Consider the following 26,434-nt stretch of genomic DNA (forward strand, 5'->3'; position numbering starts at 1 on the left):
TACGTAACTGGAATCACCGTCTGGCTTTCGCAGCGATGCGATTCTCGAAATATAGCCCCGCCTCTACTATTCCAGAGACGCGTGTTCTAGAGTATTCCAGACACTTCTTAAATCGATTGCCTTTTAAGCAGGAGATCGATCTTGTAAATAGTAGCAGGAATACCCGAAGTCTTTTATAATATCCGCGATTAGGTTAGGTTAGGTTTATTCTTTCTTTGGTATAGTTACAAAAATATATAAACTATAGCTAACGTGGCGTTTCAAGACATTTTCTTATATGGCCCAACGAACTTTGTCCCTCACTTAAATGCGATTACTTTCGAACATTGTAAACGTGCCCGCGGACGGGTTCGAAAACCACCACTTTTCCCGCCAAAACTTGTTGCTTCGAAACCTGAACCCCGAACATCGCGCGTTCGAATTCCCCTCAAGCTTGGGTCAATAGCGTGAAACAGAGAGAAGTAGACTGGTAATCGGAGCGCAAACAGGAGCGAATGAATTGGAAAAAGAGTGAAAAAGGGGGAGAATTGAGATACTTTATTTGCAAATGTACAATCGATAATAAGAGGCGTCTAGTTGCAGCGCCAGTGGCGCCACCGTCTCGGTGGCGCCGACCGCCGTTACGTCCGCCGAGATGGCGCTAGCTGAACGGTTTGCGCACAGTGGCATGGCAGCTTCCGTTCCGCAGAGTGTTTTCAAAGAGCAGGTGATCGTTTGGTAGATCGGGACGCGCCTCTTCGGCCAGATCTACGGTGAACACGGTGAAGAAGCTCGCTGAACGTGGCTGCTGTCTGTCCACGGCTCGCGCGTGACTTGTGCGAGTGTGTGGAATAAAGTGTGCCCGCGGGACGCCGGTACCCGAACCGACAGCCCCCGTCGTACCGCTTGGAGCTGTGGACTAGGTAGTTTACTTGCCGCTGGGAATGTTGAAGGACTCGCTTCTCGTTCGAGCGTCCTGCCAAGAGGTGGGTAAGTTTTGCCGATCTCCCCTCTCGTAACGGTCGCTCGAGGTCGCGGGCCCTGTAGAGCGTTCCACGGACGTTCGATTAGGGGGCCCCGACGGCTCGGGCGACGCTTCCCGCGGCCGGCCCACTTTCCCTGCTCCGGGCCCTGCCCGCGCAGGCGGAAGCGGGGCTGGCCCAGGCACATCTGCATCGAGTTGGACGTGTCCACGAATGGCGGTGCGAATATCGATCCTCGAGTCTCCGGCCGGCAGGCTGACTTGGTTTCGAGGTCACCGGGACTCTCCCGACATCCTCAGCCCCTTCGAGTACCTTCTATTTCAATCCTGCGGAACATCGCCACCCCGTCGTCCCCCCCCCCCCCCCCACCCCCGTTCCGCGACGGCACCGGACGTCGCGAGATTATCGCTGGCATCCTGTCTCTCAACGCGGCGTGCCACTGCAGCCCGGCATCTCCCGTTCAATACCGGATCGAGCCAGACAAAATCACGGTCACCGCGATTTTGTTATGGGTTTTTAAGTAGCTACCCAAGTACGTGGAATTTTTATCGGCGGTTTCGGTTTATGGCTGAAGTAGTTTGCTCCACAGAGCTTCAGTCGCTTTGGTCGCCACCGCATTGGTGCCCTCTTTGCTGGCGCGTTTCTATGAGCGAAAAAGTGCGACCGGTGCAGCAACCTCGGTGGGAAAGAATTTTGGCGCATAAGTTATGTAAGCAGCCGGTCGGAAGACTGCCCTAAATATAGAGACGTATGCAGACGTTCGATCGGAATCAGCCGACGCACGGCTACTTATACAAGATCACCTTGACCGTGATGGAAGCGCGTTAATCCTTCCGTGTCGTAATATCAAATCTCATTTCGACTCGCCTTGGTCGAGGACTTGAACGGAACATTTAACTAGCTTCTCTGCTCTTTCGTTATTCCCTGGCACCGTTCGATCGCACTTTTCACTCTTCACTTCTCAATTCCTCACCGTCGGATTCTCGCTTCGTCGACTCTCAACTCTGACCCCTTCCATCACTTTCCAGCCGCGTTATCTGCGACATCTCCGAGCGTCTATGGCCGCACGGACTGTTGTCGTAAATCCACGGCCACCGGGAGCGCTGTAATGTCAACAGCGGCGTAAACAATTTCCTGCGCTGCTTTATTGGCCGGGCAATAGGCTCCCTCGAGGACCTTAATGCCTCTATTATTCAATGCGGCCAATGCACGCGCGCTTTCCGACGCGAGTCCAATCGGAACGTTCGCCTCGCGTGTCGCCAGAGAACGCTTCTGCGGTACCACCGTGACCGTGCCTCGTTACAAGCGCGTATCTGCTCCTGCAATCAGTGCGAGTAACGAAAAGCATACTCGGGTACTTAATTTCACGCGACGCCCGTAAGGGACGGATCGGATCGGTGGGAGCTATCATCGATTTCAGATTAACGGGCCTAATTCGCTGGTTCAATTAGCGGTGTTTGCCTTTCAAATGCACGGGGAATTGAAATTGCGCCGCTGACGGCACGGCCGGCTGATTGATAGGCGATCCGCGGGGCTCAGGCGCCAGGTGAAATTTCCACGGGCAAATATTTTAGTAGCCTATCGCGTTCCGCTGACAGTTTGCGATAGAGGGGCGGACAACGCGACAGCGTGGACGAAATTTGTTTGCAGCGATACCGCGCTTCTTCTCTTCCTTGATTAAAGGCTGTCTGTTGCGTGACTCAGGTTGCCAACATTTTTTCTTTCGACGCTGTGGAAAAATGTAGTAGGGGAACTGCCGTATATTTGGAATACCAGTTTGCTTAAGACGAATAAAAAATTACGGCTGAGGTTAGGAACAAATAAAACTGTATAATATCATAGGGAAACTAATAGACTTTTATATTTCAAATTCTCATTAATAATAAGAAACAAAAAGTATCTGAAACTTTGGTCTAAATGAAAAATGACAGGAAGTATTAATTTCGTTAAGTGCAGATAATTTGGAATACCGGGTATTCCAATTTACCTTCACTTTATAAACTTAAAAAAACATGTAGATAGTAAAAATATTTTCTTTTATGATCTAATCGGGGTCAAAAATCGCAATATGGTCTAGTAGGGTAGATGCACCATTTGTGATTACTTTAAGGTATTGTACCAGTTTCGGGCCACTTCTTATGAAATATAATATTTTTTCGTGTGAACAATAAATATAACCTTATATTTCTGGCGGTATAATAAACAAAATATTTATGATGTGAAATTCTCCACATAATAATGATTTGCAAGCAGTTTAAAAGTAAGATAATTATGCTCATGGCCGAAAACAGTGCAATGCCCACAAATGGTACACCTACCCTATCTTAGTTAAATATAAATGAACAGCGCTGACTCAAACAGACGCGGCGGTAGCCGTTACGCGTGAAATAATAGTATCGCTAAGCCTTGGAATATTCCAAATTACCTTCATCTTCGGTATTCCGAATTGGCAACATCGCATTGAAACCTAAAATATTATGTCGCACTTTGTATTCCCGAAAATATCGCAAAACTGAAGTGGAACCATAGAGGGCACGTGCAAAAGAGTAGATTAAGTGTTGAAGACTAAAGATTTAACATATTTTAGCCACGATTGGAACGACTAAAACAAATTTACTTGCTGAAAAAGTTTTGCAGATTGAGTTTTTCTTATTTTACAGATTAAGTCGGAAATGTAAAAATGTCGACTTTGATCAGTTATAAAATGTTTTACAAGCATCCTATGTTGATGTGGAAGTTCCAGGCTGTAGACAAAGGAATCCCACACTTCCAGTTAAAATTTCAAGTGAAAATATTCATTCATTCAAAAGTTATGATGTACGAAAACAATTAAACGACCGAAAACGGTATGAAAAAACCAGTGTTCAAACATGTAGTTTTGAGATAAACGGCTTCCATGTCCCCTGCGCCAATACCGCTCTGCGAGGGCGTTACTCAACGGTGCACTAATTTCCATAATTATTTCAATCTCCTCATGAAACTTTGCTGTAAGTGTTCACAAAGGATGACACATTCAAAATTCTTAATAATAAAAAAAAAATCGATTTTTCGAGATTCGAATGTGCTTATTTTAAGTAAAACAGGTTAGGGTGACAGTAATTAGATAGGTGGCAGTAGATAGCCGTATTACCCTATCCGTTTGATAAGGACTCTCTAGCAACTCGATTAGCATAATCGTCAGCAGACATTCCATCTCGAACACAATATTATTATTAAGCTCTATGACCATTCTCCGGCCCACCAAACGCTCGCTTCTTCCACATCACTGTCTCGCATCCCACTTTCTAACCTCATCGCGGCCAAACCCTGGCAACCGGCTCCTTATTTATCATCCCGTTGACTATTTCGATTATCGAGCCCCCTGCGGAGCATTTTTATCGCGTGCCCTCGATTTTGCAACGCTTCGTGTTTGTTACCCGCCTTATCGCGAAAAACAGCCGCCAACTATGGCGGGACGGCTCATTAAAACGCCACGGTTCGCTGCCGTGTCTCGGCGAGTTGTTTTCAAGCAGTGATTCTCAAAAAGAGGGCAAGGAAGGAGGAAAAAAAACCTGCTGTCGTGTAATCGTTTATCGGTGCATCGATACTCGCCTGAGTCACGGGACATTTCGGTCAATATTAATGGAACGTTCCAGGCGATTACGATAATGAATAAATTCTCGGTAAACACTGGCGACAATCAGCGACGAGGAACCGCCGCGTCATCGCCAGTAAGCTTTCCGTCCGCCCTCAGAATTTCTTTCGAACCGATCGTCGGTTTCTCGCTCGATCGGGACGGACGGAACTCGCATTGTCGAGCTCGCTCGCTCGGTGGCGGATCGGTTTCCTTACCGGTGTCGATATCGCCGGTCGGTAACAAGATCGATCTCTATCGCGGCGGCGATAATTGTCGATCGACGCGTCGCGGCCGGTTACGTAACTGCATCATGGAAGGTTCTAGCGACAGAACGAACGTTACAGAGCTGGCTCGAGTAATGGTGCGATAAATCGGGCTTGATTAGTGCTTTATCATCCGCCGGGGACTATTTCTCGCGGCAGGACCGTACCGCAGAACCGTTTGACGGTGTCAATAGCCTTTGGAGGCCTGCAGAAGCGCGTGTTTTGCCAGAACGATCCGTGGAACGAAAATACTGGTACGGGAGTGATTTTCAGGCCGGGCTAATTCCGAGCGGCGCGTAAAGCGCGACCACCATTGCGCAAACCCCGGACGCTACTTCGTCTGATCCGTTCCCCCTCGAGTTTCGTTTCGTTTCCCCCCGTCCCCGCGGCGATTCTCCGACGCCGTTGGTTTGGGGACAAACGGCGCGGAACGCTGGCGATTTTCTGCTCGAGGAATGTCGAATCGGTCGCGTCACGGGCCACGGATCGATAGCTCGCGCGAAACGAGCGACGCGGAGGAGGCTGAACGGTGACGCTGTTATTCCCCCGCCGCTTCCGAGTCACAGAAATTGCGCCGTTGAGCGGGGGCTCTTGATATAGAACGGCACCAAATGGGTCCAATTCGTGTCGGGCCGCAGTATAAATACTTGCCGGCTATCTCCTCGCGTCAGATACAACCGCGCACGTATTATTACGTTTACGTTGGATAGCTGCCGAAAGGCGCCACTCCATCTTTCCAAGATTCCACGCTAGCAGATTAGACCGGCTGCCCTAATTCTTCGCGGCTCGGGGCCGGACGCTGGGGCGCCCCGTGCAGTTTTATCCGCTCGCCCACGGAAACGTCGCAGCTTCGCGAAACAACGCCAGGATTCTGCGTGGATGGAGCCGGCGACCGCTAGACACCCATCCTGGATCCAACTGTTCCCTTCGCATTGACCCACTTCCTCTGGCACACGCGAGGCCTGGACATACGGGTATTATTATCCCGCCGACTGATTCAGCGACGAGGTTCACGGCGCGCGCTCCTTTCAGCCCTCCAGAATGGGCCCGCAGCTCCGTTCAACCCTGGAACCACGCTGCGGGGTGTCGCGCTGAAGTTTTGGACGCTTTCTTCAAACTTTGCAAGCTTCCGCTCGCAAATCTCGATTTTTTTACATCGAAAAAAAAATATGGCGGGCACCACTGGCCCTCTTGGGGGCGTTTAAATTATCCGGGGGCCATTTAGATTTTAATAACACGAAGTTACATGCGATTATTACTCTGACTTTTATCCTAGATTTACTTTTACTATTACGCATCCACATATATGTATTATATAATTTATTTTGTAATAGTAATAAGTATTCAACAAAGTTCACTGAGTGTATAAAAGTGGAAACGCGTTCGCAGATTTTTTTATATCACCAGATACTTTTTATATCGATAATATACTCGACGAGCTGCAATTTTAGGATTCTCGGAATAGTCGCTGCTGCCATAACACCTAATTTTGCGTCGCGCTGATGCGAGCCTAAACGTTAGGAGATAACACTGCCGTGCATAAGTAGCCAGACACCTAGGGAGTTTAGATAATTACGCATTAGTGCTGTAATAATATAATTATTTTTTAATGAACTTAATTTTAGTTGAATGATTGGTGAAATGGTATCAAACCTTATAATCACAAATTGGTATTTTTGGAACTTTTAACTTAACCTTTAGAGGGCCACCTAAGAATTTGGATACTTTGCCGGCCATTTTGGTGGCATATATGAACAAATTTTAAGTAAATAAAATTTACAATTTCAATGAAAAAACCCCGGCCCTCTAAAGGTTAATCCTCTTTTAAGGGAGGTGCAAAAGGGGCAGTTGCCCTCCCCCTGGGTTTTGAGAAAAAATCGCTTATTTTTCAAAACTGATCTTTATTAAGTTCATACTAAAAGCGACAATATTTTTAAATTTCTGTCTTAAAAATTTAATTAAATTAGCACTACAAAATGTGTGAAGAAAGCGAGAGTGGAATTATTTTTCTTTTCATCATCCCAAAGTCCCCGCCCGGAAAAAAGTCTCCGGCCGCGCTTGCACCCTTTATACAGCAGAGGGCGGTTGGGATAATGGTCCCGAACGAGTTTCAGACACCCCACCGCAAACATAGCCACCTACAGAGCCATTCAAAAGACTATTTCCCAAAACTTTCGTGACTTTCGAAACATTGAAATTTCAACCCCACCCAGGGTGCCAGCTACCTCCGCTCTAAAGTCCAAGATGCGATAGGGTTAATCCGGTCTCATTTGTTGCAAGAGGAGCCTCCAGATGCCGCGACCGAACGCGCTGCCTACGTGACACTGCGCACGCGAATCTTCGCGGCCCGTTCTGCATAAGTCCGAACCGGTTTCTACGCTGGTGCTGGTCCGCGCCGCCCTTTAGTCTAGATGCGCCGAGTACCGGGCCGCACCAGGGTTTGCGCGGCCCGCTTAAACTGGATCTGGGTTAACCGCGGAGATTTCGCAGCCAGGCCGCATTTGATTCGAGGAATCAGGCCGACCGCGTCAGGCATCCGCCTCGATGCTCATCCGCCTGCCAGATATCGTCGGGCCGGCTGGCCGGCGCTGCTCCCTTCGGCACGCTCGCGGCGCAGGGCCCCGGTAGCCCAGGACCCTGACACTCGCTGGGAGACCGGCGCGGCACTTTCGGTTGCCATAGATTAGCTGCAGGTCAGCCGTATCTGGGCCCTCCTGTAACAGTTTCCCCGTAAGCGGGTCGTGGACCTCCTGCCCACCTCCCTGCGGTGCGTGAACCTGCACCAGTTGCGCCGAGAGGCTCGCGGTGAGGCGACGACGCCAGTCACGCCTGGATCCTCCTCGCGGTAGCGTCGTCGTCACTGGAGATGATCCACGCCTCTGCGAGAGCTCTGCCGCCGATCGAGCATGTGACCGGGCATCGATCGTTGGTCCTGCTGTCCGTGTGATCGGTGCATCGAGTTCCCCAGCAGTGTTGTGCGCCGTTACGACTAATTCATTACGGGAGGATGCCTCAGAACAGCAACGGGGATTACGAAGAGGTCAGCCGGAGGATCAATTTTTACCCCCCCCGACACTCTCCTTCGACCCTCTTAGCCCTGCCGCTTGAAATCGCCAAGGCAGGAAATTGCCAGGAGCTTCCGAGATTCGCGTTGCGTCAGATTGCGGCTGAATTGCATCGACCGCAGTCCCGTCTCGCAGATACCGATCCCCGCGGTTCTAAAAAAATTCTCGCGATCCGTGCGGTCTGAAAAGCGGCCTTTTGATTGGGTTACGTAATCCTGCACTATCTAGGCGGCAGCGTTGAGATCATCGCGATCGTTTTAGAAAGCATCGCGACCGGATCCCATGGCATGTAACGACGTCCAGTTATATACCAGCGGCCCGAAGCGTGCTCGAAAAGGCGGTGGCTGATTAGAGGTGGATTATCACTTGGGATGACGTCGCGGGCACTAATTGCGGGGGGACATTACGTAAGCGAGTGTGATCTTGTTGTTGCCGGGATTATCCGATCGGATCCGCGGTTGTATCCAGCGCGGTAGCAACATTCCTTAACCGCATTAGACGCCCGGAGATGCGGGATGCCTTCTAACTACTGCAATCCCTGTCAAACCTTAGTTGGCCGCGCACTTATGTCTGATTAGCCTTTGCTGCCTTTGCCCGCGTCCTTGCTCCCCTCCTCGGGCACCTGTTGCTTCGTCTTTTCCGCCTCCTTTGCCGCGGCGGGTCCCGCGATCGGCCGCCCGATCAAAGGGACGCTTAATCGCTCTCAGCGGTCGTGTTCGTTCTGAAAAGGTGGGAATCCCCCCGAGAGGTATTACGCGGCTCCTCGGGCACTCGATGGGCCCTCGTGGACCCATCGATCTCCCCAGACCTTCCAGTTGCTCCGGCGGAATACTCCGGTGTTTTTTTGCCGCATCAGTAGTCTTGCGGCACATCTATACTCTCCGGCAGCGACCTTCGAACCTTGACACTTGGACGTTCAGATGAAACGTCTGTCGAAGTTACTCACTTCAGGTTCTTATAAATAGATGGTTGACACCACAATGCTCCTGAGTGATGCAATAATAGCGCGCCTAGTTCCATGACCAAGACCTAGCTCGGGTCTAAGGCAGACTTCGAGACGTGGTCTCGTTTAAGGGGATGCACCTGGGACTAGACAGACTGGGGTGGAACTAGTTTTTTTTTATAAATTTGTAAAATTCGAAAACTGGTTTATAAATTTTAAAAAAATGGTTTTAGTTTTTTAATGGTTTAAATTATTCGTAGGTAACAGTTTGCTGTAAAACTAATCTTCATGAGTTCATATTTTTGGTAGAAAAATACTAAATGAAATAAAGATTTATAATTTATATTTTGCACGGATTTTAGTAATTTTAGTTTTTTTTTTCATTTGGTTTTGTACGCAGTGTATTTTATTGTGTTATTTTTTTGTACACCCATGAATATTCAATGAACTCAACAATTTTGGTTATTTTCATTTTTTTATTTATTTGGTTTTGTATAGATAGTGTATATTTTTATAATTCCATAAATATTAAAAAGACTGAAATTTTTTCTACTTTAATTATATTTTTTTGTGAAAATTCGGAAAACGGATTTTTTAAAAGTCGGTTTTTGTATAAACCCCTGTGGAAACAGATCGGAAATATTTTTTCATTTAAAAACCTTTATGTGAATATTAAAACACATAGTTTAATGTGACAAGTGTGTAAATTTCATTCGAAAACTAAGAAGATCGAATGTGTACAGGGTATCTAAAAAGCGATGGACACCGCTTTCAGGGGTGAATCTACACCTCTGGAGGACATTTCTGAAAATAGCTTGCCGCAAAAATTGTTTATAACACTGAAGATTAATATTAAAGTTTTTTTACACCAACATGTTCTGTCCAATGATCAGAAATGAAAACTAAAGAATTCCATGACAAATCTGTGTTCCAAAATTCACGAGTAATATGGGTTACATTTTCTAAAATATCTACCTTTTTGAGAAAAACGATATTACATATTTAATCTTCTTAGTTTTCAAATTAAAACACAATTGTTACATTAAAGTACGAATTCTAAGATGCATGTAAAAATTCTCGAATTAACATACATTCAATGAGAAAAAAATGGCCGAAATTCACCCCCGTTTTTCTAGTCCTTGGTGCCCTCTCGCATTCAGTGGAAATCGCGGGGAATTTAGTGCCACGCTATGGGGCAGGAATTTAATTTCCTTAAACTGCTCTTTGCTGGAAGCTTAACGTCGTTTCACTGGGAGGCGTTAATCGAGGGCTTAGCTTAGCAATTCCTCTTAGTTATTTGGTTAAAGTTAGATGGAGCTCTCTATGAATCTTGAATTAAAATCCCACTTCCTGGCGCCGGAGATATAGCGGGGAGCAGTGGGCTGGATATCAGCTTCCATAAATCGGATGGAACGCGGAGGAAATGATCTGGCCGTTATGCTACATTATCTATCGATCAGCTCGCCCATAAAAGGCGACCGTTGGCGGTTCGCGCACTCCGCTGTCAGCTTTTTAATCAAGCGGCAGGATTAAACCCCGCACGCGGTAGAAAATCACGCTCTACCGGAGGAAATATCGAGTTACCACGTTTACGGCGCCAGGGAACATTTAAAAGAAACGCTTCCCTCCGCAATTGTTTATTAATCTGGAAATCGAGCGCGACCGCCGCCGTTCTTAATTAGCCACAAATCTTATTATATAATCAGAGCATTACCAGCGGCCATGGCCGTGATGGAAACACCGGTTCCCGTAAGATCACCGAAGTTAAACATCACGGGCGGCGTACTGGGGAAAGATGGGTGACCGTCACCTGTCTCCCGGTGCGTCGCTGCTGCTGGGACCCGAAGGAGAGAGGAGGGAAAAAGGAAAAATTGACTATCGTTCGTTGGGCAATATAAGCGACATGCTTGAAACGCCATCCTGTGTGTTAGAAACACACAGGAAAACAAAAATACAATACAATACAATAATCAGAGCATTATGAGAAACTTCATCTTACTCAATCAAGATTTTCAGCTGAAATTACTCGAGGACTATTGTCACGCATTCTTATGCATATTAAGCACCAATCATATGCAACATTGGAAGCAAATCGGTACACCACAAAGCAACATTGACGGAGGCCTGAAGAGGACCCATTTGTCTAACGATCGCGGCAGCGATTGTCTCCAAACGATCACAGACTTGAATGTGAAAAACGTGACGTGGCCCCTGGCAGGCTTAGTTAACTGAGCGGCTTCGAACTGGGACCAACGAATGCCGTGGAATAACGGGCGACACGTGTGCCGGCGATAGAAGCGAGGGCCTGCCGTGCCACGGTTACGTAACCCGTCGCGTTGCAAAATATATCGGACGTCGTATGCAGGAAGCAAAGCGCCGAGCCGGTTAGCCATCTCTTGCGCCAAGGCACGCGCCTCCCGAACACGCAAAAATACCTGCTCTTGACAATGAGCGATACCACTCGCGCGAGGGGGGTCTAGCGGGCCGCGGCTGGGGAGGAGAGCCGCTCGGGCGTCCGTCTGGGAGCAAGAAACCGAGGGAGCATACGTGTTACGCGCTAACGAGGCAAGATCGCAGGCATTAGAAGCGATAAAAACGGAGAATAGATGCGAGAAGCCAGTGCTGGGCCAGGTAGCGATGCTTCTAGTCACCTCGGGGCATTACGGGCCCCGAGGATCTCCAGAACGCATCGCTCGTAAAGATTTCATTGTCCCTGCCCCTGAATCACCGTGACCCTCGCGACAGAGGCTAGCGTGTGACAGAGACTCAGGGAACAGTGGATTCTAACGGCGGTGGAGGGGAGAGAGCGGGACGAGCGTTCCCTAAGTTGTCTTTTCGTCTTAGCGGGCCGATTCAGTCTAGTCGTGACATTCGCGCGCGAAGCACGGGTCTACGTCGTCGGGGCTCGTACGTGACACGTGCGTGACGCACCGCAAACGCTCCTCGAGACCATCTGCTCGACCTCTAGTCCCCCGTTCCACGGGCCCGTATTCCACGCACGCGACCTCTTGTCAGCATGGCTTCCGGGGGCACGTGACACCTCGCCCCAGAGAAAGAACTCGCGCCGTACTCGGCGCGCTCGGCGGACCTTTTTTCTCGAAGGCGCCCAGGGGGAATCCAATCTTGCGCCATGGTACGTCAGCGATAACTCCCAAGACCGCCAGCGCGATTTCGCTGGAAGCTTTTTTACCGCGTGCCTCCATTCGAGCCCGAGCGTTGCCGATAAGGAAGAACTGCTCGCCGATTTATCTCGCTCCTATTTCCTCTCTCGACCCCACGGGTTATCGTCGGAAATTCCATTGTAAGGGCCCACCGATAACCGCGGCCAGCGTTCCATTCAGCAGGGCGCTGTACGGCCCCGAGCTATCCGTCTGCTGATCGGAATAATTCGCGCAAACATTCGGCTGTGCCCTGCCGATAAGATTGCGCAGCTATCTCGGGGAGCGTGACTCGAGTAGTTTATCTACGTCGCTCTGGATTCCGTGGGACAGAGTCGCCGGGAATTAAGCGCGATTTCGAGGGGACCCCGGGCACGCCCGTGGCCGCGGTTATCGCCTCTGCAAACCTGGCACGGCTATCATTCCCGCATTATTCTCCGCGTCAAGTTCTCGAACGTCCAACGGCCGTGAAACGCGCACGTAAGAGGGCCACGTGACCGACACGTGACGCTTCTATATTACTCGGCGAGATCTCGAATTGCCCGAGGAATGCGTGGCATTTCTGCTTGCCTGTTGGGCCTGCGAGTAGGGTAAACGCACCAATAAATGAACAGTTAAGGCTAATGAATGAACACTATTATAAAATTAGGTTTGCAGCGCGATTGACTCCACGTGCTGCAAAAATTGTTTGGATCTGAAGCAAGAAATTACAAGAAGTCTCTAATTAATTAGTTGCTTCTTTTAATAACTTATTTTACTCATTTTAATAAAAAATGTCCATTCACTGGTACGTGTTCATTTACTGGTACATCCACCCTAGATGCTGCGGGAATTCCGTGATATTCCGTGGTCATTGTCATTTCCATCGAGTTAGTTGGCGTACTCCTGCGCGCTGCAGGACCGATGCGAATTTAATTCTCGCCTCCGGAGGTAACCTAAAACTCCGATGCCCCAGATTTGCAAGTTCAATGGTCCGCCGTGGGTGGCAGTGCGAGCACGTGGCATCTGCATGGAATTCGGGATGGAATTGTCGAGCGACTCTGGGGCTATTGGGATCGCGATCCCTTTTTAGCTCAGCTGTTATTCAGTCGAGGCCTCGATTAAACCCATCTTTGGCGTTGCCTTTGAACTTTCAACTACGCGACCTGGCTGGTGTAATGTCAGGCTCGTGTCAATCTCGCGGTATATATCTACACCGGATATCTTTCCGCCTCAGCATTTTCCTCGCGTGCAAATTTAGATGCTGCCGTATAGCCTGGCTGTGGCTGACCTCTATAGGCAGCGGAGTCTAGGAAGCGAAGAATTTCGCACAACCATATGCTTCTTAAACAATGATCATAACCAGTGGCGCTCGGTTACGCAACGATCAGTGCTTCTGCACGTAGATGCAACCTTTTTCTATCGCCGCGAGATAATTACTATCGCTGATAACCCGTTCGAGGTTCATAGACGCGCTTCGATAGTACGTTTTTACCGTATCAGCCCGATAACGCGCGGCGGTACTCCAGCAAACAAGTCGAGTGGCTTACGGAACAATGCCCCGCGGCTCTAGGAAAGCGAGAGCCTCGAAATCTCGTTCACTAATCGACGCCATTCGCGCGGCGCCTCCGCCATTCTAATTTTAAGACCTCCGATCCACCCGCCGGACTCCGTCTTCCGCCATACTCATCTGTGATGATCGGCTTGCAGGGTTCCGGATATCTCAAGCGTGCGAACACTGACCGCCTCCATGAAATCTTTAATCAGGTAAACGATCCGGCCTGGCCGTTCTCTGATAGCTACGCTGTTCTATATACTCTGCTGAATCTGCGCGAGTCGATCGCGCCACTTGCTTAATTCACTTGTTCACGGGGTTTCCCGGAAATTGCAGTACGCCTCGCAGGAGAAGAATGGCGAGAGGTTCATGACCCCGGCCGACTTCGTGCGAAGCTACCTTGGCCTCTACACCGATGCGGACTACAACCCCGACTCCGTCAACTTGCTCGCCGGCATCGTCGACACCAGCAAAGATGGGTCAGTCCTACGAAACCCTTGTAGCGTTACCTCCCACGCCGCCGCCAGATGGCCTTCCGACCGATCCCGCTTTCTCGCAAGTGCTCCCTCACCTACAGATTTCGGAGGCAAAGTTATAATGCGCTATCTGTACTGTATAATAATTAGCGGGAGTTGTGAACAGTTAGAAAAGTTTAGACAGAAGATTGCGTTTTGTCCTACCTCGTAATGAGTTCCGGACAAAACGCAATCTTTTGTCTAAACTTTTCTAACTGTTCACAACTCCCGCTAATTATTATACAGTACAGATAGCGCATTATAACTTTGCCTCCGAGCGGCCACTGAGGAGAGTAGGCCGTGCGTGCGAGAGAGAGAGTCCCTCCTGACCGTCGGCGTTCTTTTAATTCGTTTCGAAAAACATGGGATCGCATATGGACGAAAATCATACAAAGTAAAAACAGGTTTTATTTAGTTGATATTCCTGCGTGTGCGAGATCGTATGTTTTTCGATTCAAATTAAAAGAACGTCGACGGTTGGACTCTCTCACACGCACGGCTGACCCCACGGCCTACACAGTGGCCGCTCGGAGGCAAAGTTAAAATTCGTGCTCGGCGAGTTATGGAGACAGAGACAGACACACTATTCCGCGCGGCTAATGGCACGAGCGAGATAACCCAAGAGCGAGCGAGAGACCTCTCTCTTTTTTGTTTCCACTCTCGGCCGAAGGGTTCCAAGAAACGGTGGTGAGGCATAGTCGCGCTGGGCGTACAACGCTATGGTAGAAACGAGCTTATAACGAAAAATGCTTACTTTTGTATAGCATTCCACCTAAGAGTAGACCTACGCCCCTACCGATGGCGTAGCTACGTATGGCGTTATTTATTAGAGTATTCATTGAATTCCGTCGTTAAATCATTGCAGGCTCATATCGTACGCCGAGTTCCAGGCATTCGAGGGGCTGCTCTGCGTGCCCGATGCCTTGTACAAGACAGCCTTCCAGCTGTTCGACACTAATGGAAATGGAATGGTTGCATTTGGTGAGTGGAGGAGAGAGAGAGATGATCCCCGGGGTTTACACCCCTATTCCAGGAGGCCGCAAAGAGGCGAGAGTGTTTGAATTTTTTTAAAAAAGCGGGAGTATATTTTTTTACAGAACTTTTTGCACTTAAAAGAGCAGCATGTAAAGAACATTTGGTAATTTTTTCGTAGAAAAATATTTACGGTTATAATAAAATTACAAGCGACATCCAAAAAGCCATTTTAAAAAGTTATTTTGGGGCGAGCACTACCACTCGGAACCAGATAATCTAAAATCAAAAAACAAAAAAGATTTCGTTAGTATATTAATTTAAAACAAAATGTCGGCTATTTAAAGTTGAAGTCCTGTTTTTTCTACAAAAAAATTACCAAATGTTCTTTGAATGTACCTCTTTTAAGCGCAATTTTTTTTTTAAATATATGCTTCCGCTTTTACAAAAAAAATTCACAAACATTCGCCTGTTTTCGGCCTCCTGAATGGGTATAACCCCTTAAAATGAATACAATAACACAGCGTGCCTCTCTCATTCGCCTTTTCAGATGAGTTCGTTGAGGTGATGCGCAAGACGGAGCTGCACCACCGGATGCCTTTCAACATGGACAGCAGCTTCATCAAGCTGTACTTCGGCAAGGACAAGCAGCGGCTGATCAGCTACGCGGAGTTCAGCCAGTTCTTACACGTGAGTGTTTGTTCTGGCAACGAGTTTGGTTCCGGTGAGTTTTCACGGCTGTGTTACACCCCCGGCTGGTTCTGCAGGATTTCCACGAGGAGTACGCGACGGAGGCTTTCAAGAAGTTCGACAAGGACGGGCAGGGGTTCATCTCGGCGCTGGACTTCCAGGACATCATGCTCAGCATCAAGAGCCACCTGCTGACCAAGGACGTGAGGGACAACTTAGTCGCGGTAAGTGGCAGCCGGCGTTGCTCGGCATAGTTCAGAACAGACGTGGAACGGGATTATCTGAATGCGCAGGCTGCTAGCACTGGCCAGACAGGGAGGAAGGTCAGCTTTCCGTACTTCATGGCGTTCAATTCGCTGCTGAACAATATGGAGCTGATTAAGCGGATTTACCTTAACGCGACCAATGGCCACAGATACGAGGAGGTCACCAAAGGTATTCCATACATATCCCTCTGTCAGCTAACGTCCGAGTGAGACTGGTGACCCAGAAAGAGGAACTTAATTGCTTCCAGAGAGGTTCCTTCATTCCGCACAAATGATGTCGCAGATCACGCCACTGGAGGTGGACATCCTCTTCCAGCTCTGCGACCTGCTTCATCAGACTGGGTGAGTATCTACGATCCCGTGACCGTCGATTGCTAAGAGAAAAGGGTAACGAGCGAAAAAGGGTGTACGGAAAGGTGTGGTGGCTGGTAATCATCTTCCACGCTGGGCCTGGTCAACGAGAAGCTAGTAGTTTCGAATATTGTCGCTGAATAACCGTAACGCCACCCGTGCTCGGAGCGTCTCGTTCTCCGGGCAAAAGGAAATGGAGAGCCCTCCATGCCTGCTAACGAGAGTTAGAAAGAAACATAAATCGTGCCACATAAATTATCTCCGTTCTATTCAGTGATCGCCGATTAAAGCTCTCACCATTGAATATATCTGTTTACGTGTTTACGCTGCCTGGATCAGATCTACGGAAGATGACGAGGCAGATTCGCGGCTTGGGTGCGTCTTTGTATTACAAGAATAAGTCACGTGCTATGAATCTGTTAACAAAGCATACCGTCTCGGTCTCGCGCGGAAGAATGGGAATCCCTCTGAGACGCGGAAGCGGCGAATTCGGGAAGCCAAGGGGGCGAAAAGGCGTGGAAAGTTTACACAAACGGATCGATCCTTTCCGAGTTCCATGTTTCCTCGTCTCTCGGGGGCAAGAGTTCCCATTTCCCTGGCGTATGCAGCTCTCTGCGCGTAATATTGCATATCGACATGACACGCTCGTCTTCACCCACTTTCTTCGGCATCTATCTTAGGACGATGGTATTTGCAAACGTTTGCACATCGTGGGCACTAACGATCCCATCCACCACCTCCCCCCCCCACCGTTCCGTGCTATGACAGCTTTGACATGTTTGAGGAGCTCTGTCAACAGGCCGTGTATTCTTAGCATCGCTCGAGGCGCAGTGCCATCGACGTGTCTTTTTTTCTATATTTTTTTCTCTCTCACAAATAACTTCCTAGAGGAAACCGATTCCCGCCTCTTACCCCCCAGAGAAAAGAGAGTTCTAAATGCGCTTCACCGCCCGCGACAGCTAAGAGCCAACCTACTGAGCACGCATTTTCTCGGGTTTCAGGAAAATTGTGTACAATGATCTCGTGGCTATTACACCTGAGCAGTATTTCAAGCAAATTACGAAACGCCTAGCCGAGATTAAGGCGGTGTCGGTAAGTGTTGGGACGGGGAGAAAGAGGATTACGCCTGGGAGAGGAGGATCCCCCCTGTGGGACGGCCTGTAAGGGTTTCATGTACACGTGTGTGCGATAGTCATTGTTACCGTTTCAGAGCCCCGAGGAGCGTGGCGTGATCGTGCAAATACTCGAGAGCGGCTATCGGTTCGTGCTTGGATCCATCGGCGGAGGTACGTTCCACTGTTCTTGGTACTCCCATGTCTGTTTGCAGCCGCGAGGGGTGCCCTAGGATCGTCCTCTCGTTAGCTCCCTGTACACCCCCATCCCTCTGTTTGCCGAGCATTGTCGCGGTTAGGGATATCGATTTTAGCTCCCCTGAACGCCAACTCCTCGCGGAGTGACGGTTGTAGTTGATGAGAGTGGTAGACGACGGGAGGATAAGTGGTATTAGACGTGGAATGTTTTGTTCAGCGGTGGGCGCCACGGCCGTGTATCCCATCGACCTGGTGAAGACGAGGATGCAGAACCAGAGGACCGGCTCGCTGGTCGGCGAGCTCATGTACCGGAACAGCTTCGACTGCTGCAAAAAGGTTGGAATCGAAAAGTCTCGCCGCGAAACACTGACTGCATTGTTAATCATGAAGCTGGTGCGTTGCGTTTGACAGGTGATCCGGCACGAAGGTTTCTTCGGGCTTTACAGGGGTCTGATACCCCAGCTGATGGGCGTCGCCCCTGAGAAGGCGATCAAGCTGACCGTCAACGACTTCGTCAGAGATAAGTTCATGGATAAGAATGGCAATCTGCCCTTGTACGGGGAGATTATGTCCGGCGCCTGTGTAAGTCACCGACGGAGACGTCTACCCAACCACCGCACCCCCGCTCCCATGGATAAGCCACAATTCCCTTGATTGTTGACCTTTGTTTTCTCAGGCGGGAGGGTCCCAGGTGATATTCACGAACCCCTTGGAGATCGTGAAGATCCGGCTGCAGGTGGCTGGGGAGATCGCGGGGGCCTCGAAGGTCAGGGCGTGGACGGTCGTCAAAGAATTGGGTCTCTTTGGCTTGTACAAAGTGAGTGTCGCCTACTGCCACTCTATCCGTTCCGGGCGGCTTAACCTAACACCTCTTCTTAAATGTCCCAGGGTGCTAGGGCTTGTTTCTTGCGAGATGTCCCCTTCAGCGCGATCTACTTCCCCATGTACGCTCACACGAAGGCGCGACTAGCCGACGAAGGAGGGTACAACACGCCTCTGTCACTCCTCGTCTCCGGGGCAATCGCCGGTGTGCCTGCAGCAGCGCTGGTCACTCCTGCAGACGTGATAAAAACGAGATTACAAGTACGTACCGCCCTGCTAGACCGATCATCCTCTTACTAGTCTCTCTGCGGAGGATTGTAGCACTGGTTCTGTCCGGCAGGTGGTCGCTAGAGAGGGGCAGACAACGTACAACGGGCTGCTGGACTGCGCGAGGAAGATCTACAGGGAGGAAGGCGCCAGGGCGTTCTGGAAGGGTGCCACAGGTATGAGATTCTATATTTCCGTAGGTAGCTATCTCGAGAACATAGTAGATACGCTTCTTAACTGTGCCACGGTGTGAGAATTATTTTAAGTTCGATATAAAGAGTAATATATTTTGATTTGGTCGATTGCATGCGTGGGGATCGGCCCTGACGCATCTTTCGACTATTCTTCCCCTCCAATATGACCTGGAAACTTAATTCTAAGTGAGTACCCCTTCTGCTCTCTGCCTGCCAGTCTCTCGTGGTTTTTGAGTTTTGTATTCTGCGTTGAATTCTCTGTCGTCTGGTCCTTTCGTTTCGTCACCTTCTAATTCTGTTGGTCATGTGGATTTCGTTCGAACCATTATCTTCACGTGACTCGATCGTTCATCTCCACGTCTCGTCTCCACTTCTCTTCGGATCTCACCCCTCTAGGAAGAAGAGCATCACTGTCTTGTGTACCGAGGTTTATGTTGTAACAATCTTCGACAGAATTTTCTTCACGCCCATTGCCCATGAAAAATCGAACGATCATCATCAGCATAACACAAGTCTTTATTTAGACAAAGAACACGTAATAGTGTGTGGAAAGCGCGGCGACAGCTGGCCCGATTCTAGCCCCGATATTTTTCTATTTTACAGCACGAGTGTTCAGATCGTCGCCGCAATTTGGCGTCACGCTCTTCACGTACGAGCTGTTGCAGAGGCTCTTTGTCGTCGACTTCGGCGGCTCGTAAGTATACGCTTGAATAAAGTACAGGCTTAACGTGGCTACAGAGAACTTCAACACTCTCCACCCGGTACAAACATTGCGAGAGTTCCAAGCGAAGGATGTTGAAGTTCTCGAAATTCCACCAAAGGATGGACTGTGTCTCGCACGAAATTCGAGGAACCACCCCGAAGGTGTCCGCCTATAACGTGAAATATTGTTCGCAGTCGACCTACCGGGTCGGAGCAGAAGGTGCCTGCGACAGGGGTTGCCGAGGAGATCCGCTCGACGAATCCCGACCACATAGGCGGCTACCAGATAGCGCTGCCCATCTTCACGGGCATAGAGACCAAGTTCGGGCTCTGTCTGCCCAGGTTCCAAGCAGCCACCACCGGAAAGTAACCTCGTCCGTCAGCCGCTGCTAGAGACCTAAGCTTGTAGCGAGCCCCGGCTATCACAGAAAATCGCGTGACAAGTCGCTGAATACTCCGCCGACCAGAGAGAAGCAAGCACGAGCTCCGCAGAACCACTTGGTCTGTCTCGGGATGTCGAGCTTAGTAGAGAGCAGGGTCGCTACCGCGGCCGGGAGACGCTGCGGCAGGCGAACAGCACCTGGAAGAGACGAATGGCGATCCAAGGACGCTCGACCAACCGGAGGGATCCTCTGTGCCACCAGGCACACCTTGGATCGGGGGAGAAGAGGCTGTAGCAGAAGCTGTTGGGAGCGTGATCTCGGGAGTCCTTTAGATTACTACGCGAGGAGACTGAAGCCGATGATGAGGGAGCAAGCGTCAACGCGCACAAGCTAGTGGGCTAGCAGAGAGACGTGGGAACAGGGTTTACACGAGCTGAATGGGAGAAAACGGTTTAGCCTAAAAACACTATTAAACGTTCTCAACCACCTCTTTACGCTTACGTTCACGCGGATGTGGAGCTCGAATGGATTGGCGACGAGAAGAAGCAGCAAGCTCCTTATCTTCTTTGTACACTTTCTTTTGTCACCGGCTCCTCTACCCTTTCCGCCCGGCTTGGAGGATTCGATACAGCACCTCGATTCGACAGCTACACAGTCCCGACACACAATAAAGTACCACCGCATTGCTTTGCCCCCCTGGCGACCCTTCGCACCAGCAGGGAAGAACACTCGCGCCTGTACGAGGCAGTGCAAAGGGTGGGTCGACACACCAGTTGCCGCTTCGCACCTTACTTTTTCTACTTTTTATATATGCCACCTTGAATCCCCGGGAACGAGCACGCTCGCCTGTACCAGAAGAGCTAGGCTATTTTTGTAGATTCGTACTCCCTCGATTCTGGAATTGCATCGCGGAGAAATACTCGAAATCAACCTGCCACCATCGCGGTCCAGCGTTTACTCTTCTTCTAGTCGCGACTGCCATTCGTCCCTTCAGACACGCAGTACACGATTCGTGGGTTCGTTTGATCGACGATCCGAAGTCTCGGTGGTTCGATTACCGGTCTCCTAGCTCGCAGCGCGATTAGAGGCGCTGTACCTTTCCTTTTCCCTCCTTTTCACCTCGAGGAACTGCGCCCCGCGTGCTCAAGATTCCTCTGCTGGCCTGGCGCTCTGCCCCCTTTCGGGCAACGCACGGGGAATCTTGCGGGACGCCACGGGGACGTTCCACCTTGCGAACCGCGTCCACGAGTCCCTACGCGACGTTCTTGTCCGCTTCGAGGAGCGATCGGGCTCTACTTAGGCGTAAGGATTATATCGAGAGCTCGAGGAGCGTTTCAAACGACACGAGGGACTGGATCCCTCGTCCCTGGACGCTCGGGGTCCTCGGGCCATTTTTATTCAGTCGATCGTCGGAAGTGCTCGAAGGGTGGACGGTTCTCTTTGGGAGGGTAGTTCCCCTGCGCACTCCTGACGATCGGGTCGACCAATATCGCGCTGGTTTTTTCGTCGAGAGGCCCGAAGCGGCCGTGAAAATGGTCCATCCCGCAGTTCGATATTTACTGTCTAACAATACGCGCGCTCTAAAGCTGTAGAAGGCAATTTCGAAATTAGCGGCTCATCGTGCGCCAGCGGAGGACCGATGCTGCGGAATTGCTTCGATCACTGCGTACTCGCGCGCCGCCTCAAGCGATTCTGCAGGATCGGGTCCTCGGATTACAGTTAAGGACCGAGCTCACCGCAATCTTCACTGCAATCTTCACTGCATATTTCATTCGTTGCTCGAGATGTCGGGCCACCGTCTGCGCCAGGGGTAGTTCCTCTCGAGAGAGGAAGCAGGGGCTGCGAGACAGCGCTGGGTGTCAGACCTCGATATAATACTGAACTCTGACCGATCGGTTGCTCTCCCATTCGATAACCAGGAGCCTCTCGCCGACAGAAAAAGCTCGGATTCCCCCGAATGTATCAGCGGAAACTATGGAGCTCGATAAATCAATACAAATGATTTGAGTCGCAGATCTGTCAATCACCCTCCAACGCAAGAATCGATGACGAGAGGTACGGAAGCGTCGAAGTATTATCTCGCGACCTGACAAGCTGCCAATATCCGGTTCAAACGGTCGAGATATATTTTCGTAACGAGAAACGCGGGGGGAACCAGGCGCAGTGGCGCTTCTGTGCATTCGCGATTACAGTCCGGGCCGAATTCGTTTGCCTGTAAGGGCCGGCTGACTTTGCTTAGAATATGGAGAAGTGTTTGAGCAGCTCGCAAGGTGAACGTGTATATAAAAGTGGAGAAAGAGGTAACGAGGAGCGATCGAAACACGGGAGACCTGCGTTCTGGCCCGATATATCAACACAACCAACCCAATCGTGGCTCGATGTACGTACATACATACGTTGCATATGTAATATAATTAGCTCGTGTATATAGTATTGGCAACTGTGACTGCTGAAAGATCGAAACGGGATTGGAATCGGAAACCTTGACATTCAGTGTTCGCATATGGATTTTTGGAAGCGTCTGATCTTGTGTTGTGAATGTACGAATAGTTGAACTACTCGAATAATTTCGAATACGAATAATTCCAATGTCCGACCACTAGTAGGTACGGAGTATTCGAATAATTCGGGATATTCGAAGTGTTCGAATTTCGGATTGTACTGAATACGAATCTAAACGTTTGAAACACAAATAATTGTGAACGCCAATATGAAAAGAATTTCACGATAAAGCGTGGAAAAATATTTCACGTTCTGATAAAATGGTTCTGTTTCCTGTTTCTTTTACAAAATAGGTATTACCCGTGCAAGAGAAATAAATAAATAAATGAAGTATTCTATTCGGTACAATCCGAAATTCGATCACTTCGAATAGTCGAATGCTCCTAATTATTTGAATACCTAATAATCGAATTATTCGAATCGCAAATTCGAATTCCACTGGTATCCGAATCTCAAATTCGAATTCCACCGGTATCCGAATCTCAAATTCGAATTCCACCGGTATCCGAATCTCAAATTCGAATTCTACTGGTAATCAAGTAATATTCGAATCTCAAATTCGAATTCTACTGGTATTCGAATGATATTCGAATCTTAAATTCGAATTCCACTGGTATTCGAATCATAAATTCGAATTCCACTGGAATTCGAATCTCAATTTCAAATTCCACTGGTATTCAAATCTGAAATTCGAATTCTGCTGGTATTCGAATCTCAAATCCGAGTTCTACTGGTATTCGAATCTCAAATCCGAGTTCTACTGGTATTCGCATAAGATTCGAATCTCAAATTCGAATGGGTACTTAAAATACTCGAATATTCATAATAGTCCGATCACGCGAGGCCTTTTGGGAGCCGATAGCGGTCACGGCTGGCCAGTCGCGTGGAAATTATAATAATAAACATTCAGGAATCCGTCGTGGGCACTCGCAGCTCAATAACACTTTGGTTTTTATACGTCACGCATACACAGACACGCGGAAGCGTTCTTCTCGATATATTTCCGCACTGATTCTCTGTCCTCATTACTATATTGTTGTCGTCACGATTTTTCATGTTGCCACGGATACTTGTCGAGTTAAAAATCGTTCGCCGCCGACGAGGCTCGCGACAACGGAAGAGAGCAGAAGCCATCGGGCGAGCATCGAGGGAAGGACACAGGAATTGAAATACCTCCGACTCTATAGAACCACCGTCTTCAAAGATAGGAAGTCTCGTCACTCTCGCCTCTATTCTAGCGCTTCGCTGGTCCTCGGTTTTCCGTTTCGCTGGTTCAGTTGAGGGTTTCTCTTAACCGGCCTAAAAGCGTGGCCGCACAAGCCACGGCCACGATCGTTGCGCTCCGTGTTCCGCCTCGAGGGGGAAAGCGACGTCCCAGCGCCGCCTCTGAGGAGAGTCCGCTCTCAGTGTCAATCTTCGACGGACAAATCTCGCGATTCACCTCGACGATCATGGATCAATGGATCAAAATCGCTTGGGAAATCGGACAGATGGCTTGGGACAATGCAACTGCTGGAATTTCGATTACTGTGCACAGGCTCGGAAGATCCGCCTGTCACGGCCACCCGTTCGCGGGAGAGGCATCCGGGGGCGATGGCTGTGCCATTGCACAAGGGATGCAAGAGGGAAACTATAAGCGAATTAGGGTTAAAGTCTATATTTTACCGAGTACTAACGTAAACGACTCATTAAGCGACTCTGGGAAGGGGCAAAGTAATCAAGCTCCGGCTTCCATGGACCGTCTCATATCCAGTCGGCGACACCGAATCGTCGCCGATGCATAGGAAAGGGAAATGGATAGGAAGTAAGTTAAACGAACGATAACGATAAACGTTGTACTATAACATATACATATGCTAGGTCTTTCTTGCCCGGTTGAAGCGAAGAACAATTAAAAGAACAAATATCGAATCGACGTTCTACGATCTGTGATCACATTGTCAGATTCTTGACGGTACATACCGGAAGGCCGATTAGTTAGACGATTTCGAATTCAATTCTTACGAACTTACTCAGTCGTAATAATATCTTTGATAATTTAGATTTACCTCATTGCGAATTGTAAAGATATATATATATATATATATAATTGTAAATCAAAAGGAGAGGGATGGATAAAAAGGATGGAAGAAATTACCTAATTGTGAATAACACCTAAGCTGTTGTGGATATATTTTAAAATAATAAATATTATTTAAGAGACACTGTTGCAGGTGTGATGTGACGATTCCTCCAGCTCGCTTTATTTTGAAAGCTGCTCCCAAGGGGCTTCCCCGTCCCACCGTCGCGTGATTTATGCGAGACGTCTTTACCGCGCGGACGATAAAGGCGGTAAAAGAATTTTAGCGGCGGACTAATGTTGGCCGACATAATTTCAATTTCGCTGGGCGGCAGTCACTTCTTTACGACGGTTTCCGGGACACCGTGAGACAGTAACGGCCCCATAAAACACCAAACTTCTCGTCGTTCCGCCGAATACTAAAATATTCCTGGACATTATGTGCGACGTGCTCTTCTGCCCGGGTAAACGTGGCCCCATGCAATCTTTACAAGCATCGTCGTGCTTTTCCAAATTGGACATTGTCCTCTGCAGAGCTACCTTGCCTGCTCTGGGGGTTTCGAAAGAAGATGGTGTCTCATGGGGGACTTGAATCTTCCCTGGAACATGAATCAAGTCCTTTGCAATCGTTTAATACCCAAGTTTTGTTTACTTTAATCTTCAGTCACTTCTTTTCAGGGCAAAAAGTGTTTGTCAGGCCTTGGGAGTAAAGGTTTTATGAATATTCGAATATTCTTCCTAAGTATTCGAGTAGTATTCAAATATTCCTCCTAATTCTTCGAGTAGTATTCGAATATTCCCAATTATTTGAATAATATTTGAATATTCCGAATTATTCGAATAATATTTGAATACTTCGAATTATTCGAATATTATTATTATAATATTAAATAAAATATTCAAATGTTCCGAATTATTCGAATGCTCCGAATCATTCGAATGCTCCGAATCACTCGAATGCTCCGAATCATTCGAATGCTCCGAATCATTCGAATGCTCCGAATCATGCGAATGCTCCGAATCATTCGAATGCTCCGAATCATTCGAATGCTCCGAATGATTCGAATGCTCCGAATGATTCGAATGCTCCGAATGATTCGAATGCTCCGAATCATTCGAATGCTCCGAATCACTCGAATGCTCCGAATCATCCGAATGCTCCGAATCATTCGAATGCTCCGAATCATTCGAATTTCAAATTCGAATTCTACTATTCGAATAATATTCGAATTACTGCAATCCCCAATTAGAATTCTACTGATATTCGAATATACGACTATTTACAGCTCTACTCGGGAGCACTTCAGTCTCAGAATCTAAATCATTTTTGCAGTCCCCAGTCGCCATTGCATTGCAATCTGCTCGTGGTTCCTTAAATAATAAATTCCATTCCCGATTCGAATTCGACCTACATAGATCCTTCGAAACCCCGTTGCCACGTTGGTTGGCAAGTTTATCAATTTTACTAATGGCTAGCGATTGTTGAGTAGTTGTGCTGCAATTAAAATATTCTGTCACGATAGTAGTTGACCCGACAAAGTTGCCGGGGGCCAACTCCATTTAGCAGAATGAACATATTTTTCGAGCGCACTTGGAAACGTATTTCTCTCGCTTCTCTCGCAGCAATGCTGAATTTCGTTAGCCAACTCTGAAACGAAGTTACCCGCTACTGAAAAACACGCGGCATTGTCTATACAGTATTCAATTACATAATTCGGGTTGTACTTCAAAAAGCGTACAAGAAACGTGCAGTGTAATTAAAACAGTGGTTACAATCGGCTCTTGAAATTCATATTCTGGAAGTCGAGAGACATCTCTGCGGATCGAGCTTCGGAATAAAATGGGGGAAGGTTTCAAGAA

At 48.6% G+C, this 26,434-nt stretch overlaps 1 protein-coding gene and 1 long non-coding RNA gene across 5 annotated transcripts; both read left to right on the forward strand.

Moving 5' to 3' along the window:
- Positions 1-808: 808 nt before the first annotated feature.
- On the forward strand, positions 809-22,015 carry Aralar1 (calcium-binding mitochondrial carrier protein Aralar1). 4 transcript variants are annotated; one of them, XM_076827696.1, is made up of 17 exons: positions 809-965; positions 13,697-13,753; positions 13,878-14,020; positions 14,922-15,037; positions 15,579-15,718; positions 15,796-15,942; positions 16,012-16,153; positions 16,233-16,326; positions 17,337-17,427; positions 17,546-17,621; positions 17,863-17,981; positions 18,057-18,227; positions 18,322-18,462; positions 18,534-18,728; positions 18,808-18,910; positions 19,538-19,622; positions 19,826-22,015. In XM_076827696.1, the coding sequence occupies exons 1-17, from the start codon at positions 924-926 to the stop codon at positions 19,998-20,000; spliced, it is 2,037 nt and encodes a 678-aa protein (XP_076683811.1). In that variant the 5' UTR covers positions 809-923; the 3' UTR covers positions 20,001-22,015. The 4 variants fall into 4 exon arrangements, with proteins under 4 accessions (XP_076683811.1, XP_076683810.1, XP_076683812.1 ...); XM_076827695.1 differs by having other exon boundaries at positions 815-965; positions 19,532-19,622; XM_076827697.1 differs by lacking the exon at positions 809-965 and adding an exon at positions 7,700-7,881 and having other exon boundaries at positions 19,532-19,622.
- A 3,780-nt stretch (positions 22,016-25,795) lies between these two features.
- LOC143376920 (uncharacterized) lies at positions 25,796-26,434 on the forward strand. The gene is made up of 2 exons (XR_013087200.1): positions 25,796-26,017; positions 26,065-26,434. It is a non-coding gene; the product is annotated as an uncharacterized LOC143376920 (long non-coding RNA).

Source organism: Andrena cerasifolii, chromosome 15 (assembly GCF_050908995.1).
Source record: "Andrena cerasifolii isolate SP2316 chromosome 15, iyAndCera1_principal, whole genome shotgun sequence".
In the NCBI taxonomy this organism is placed as follows: Eukaryota; Metazoa; Arthropoda; class Insecta; order Hymenoptera; family Andrenidae; genus Andrena; species Andrena cerasifolii.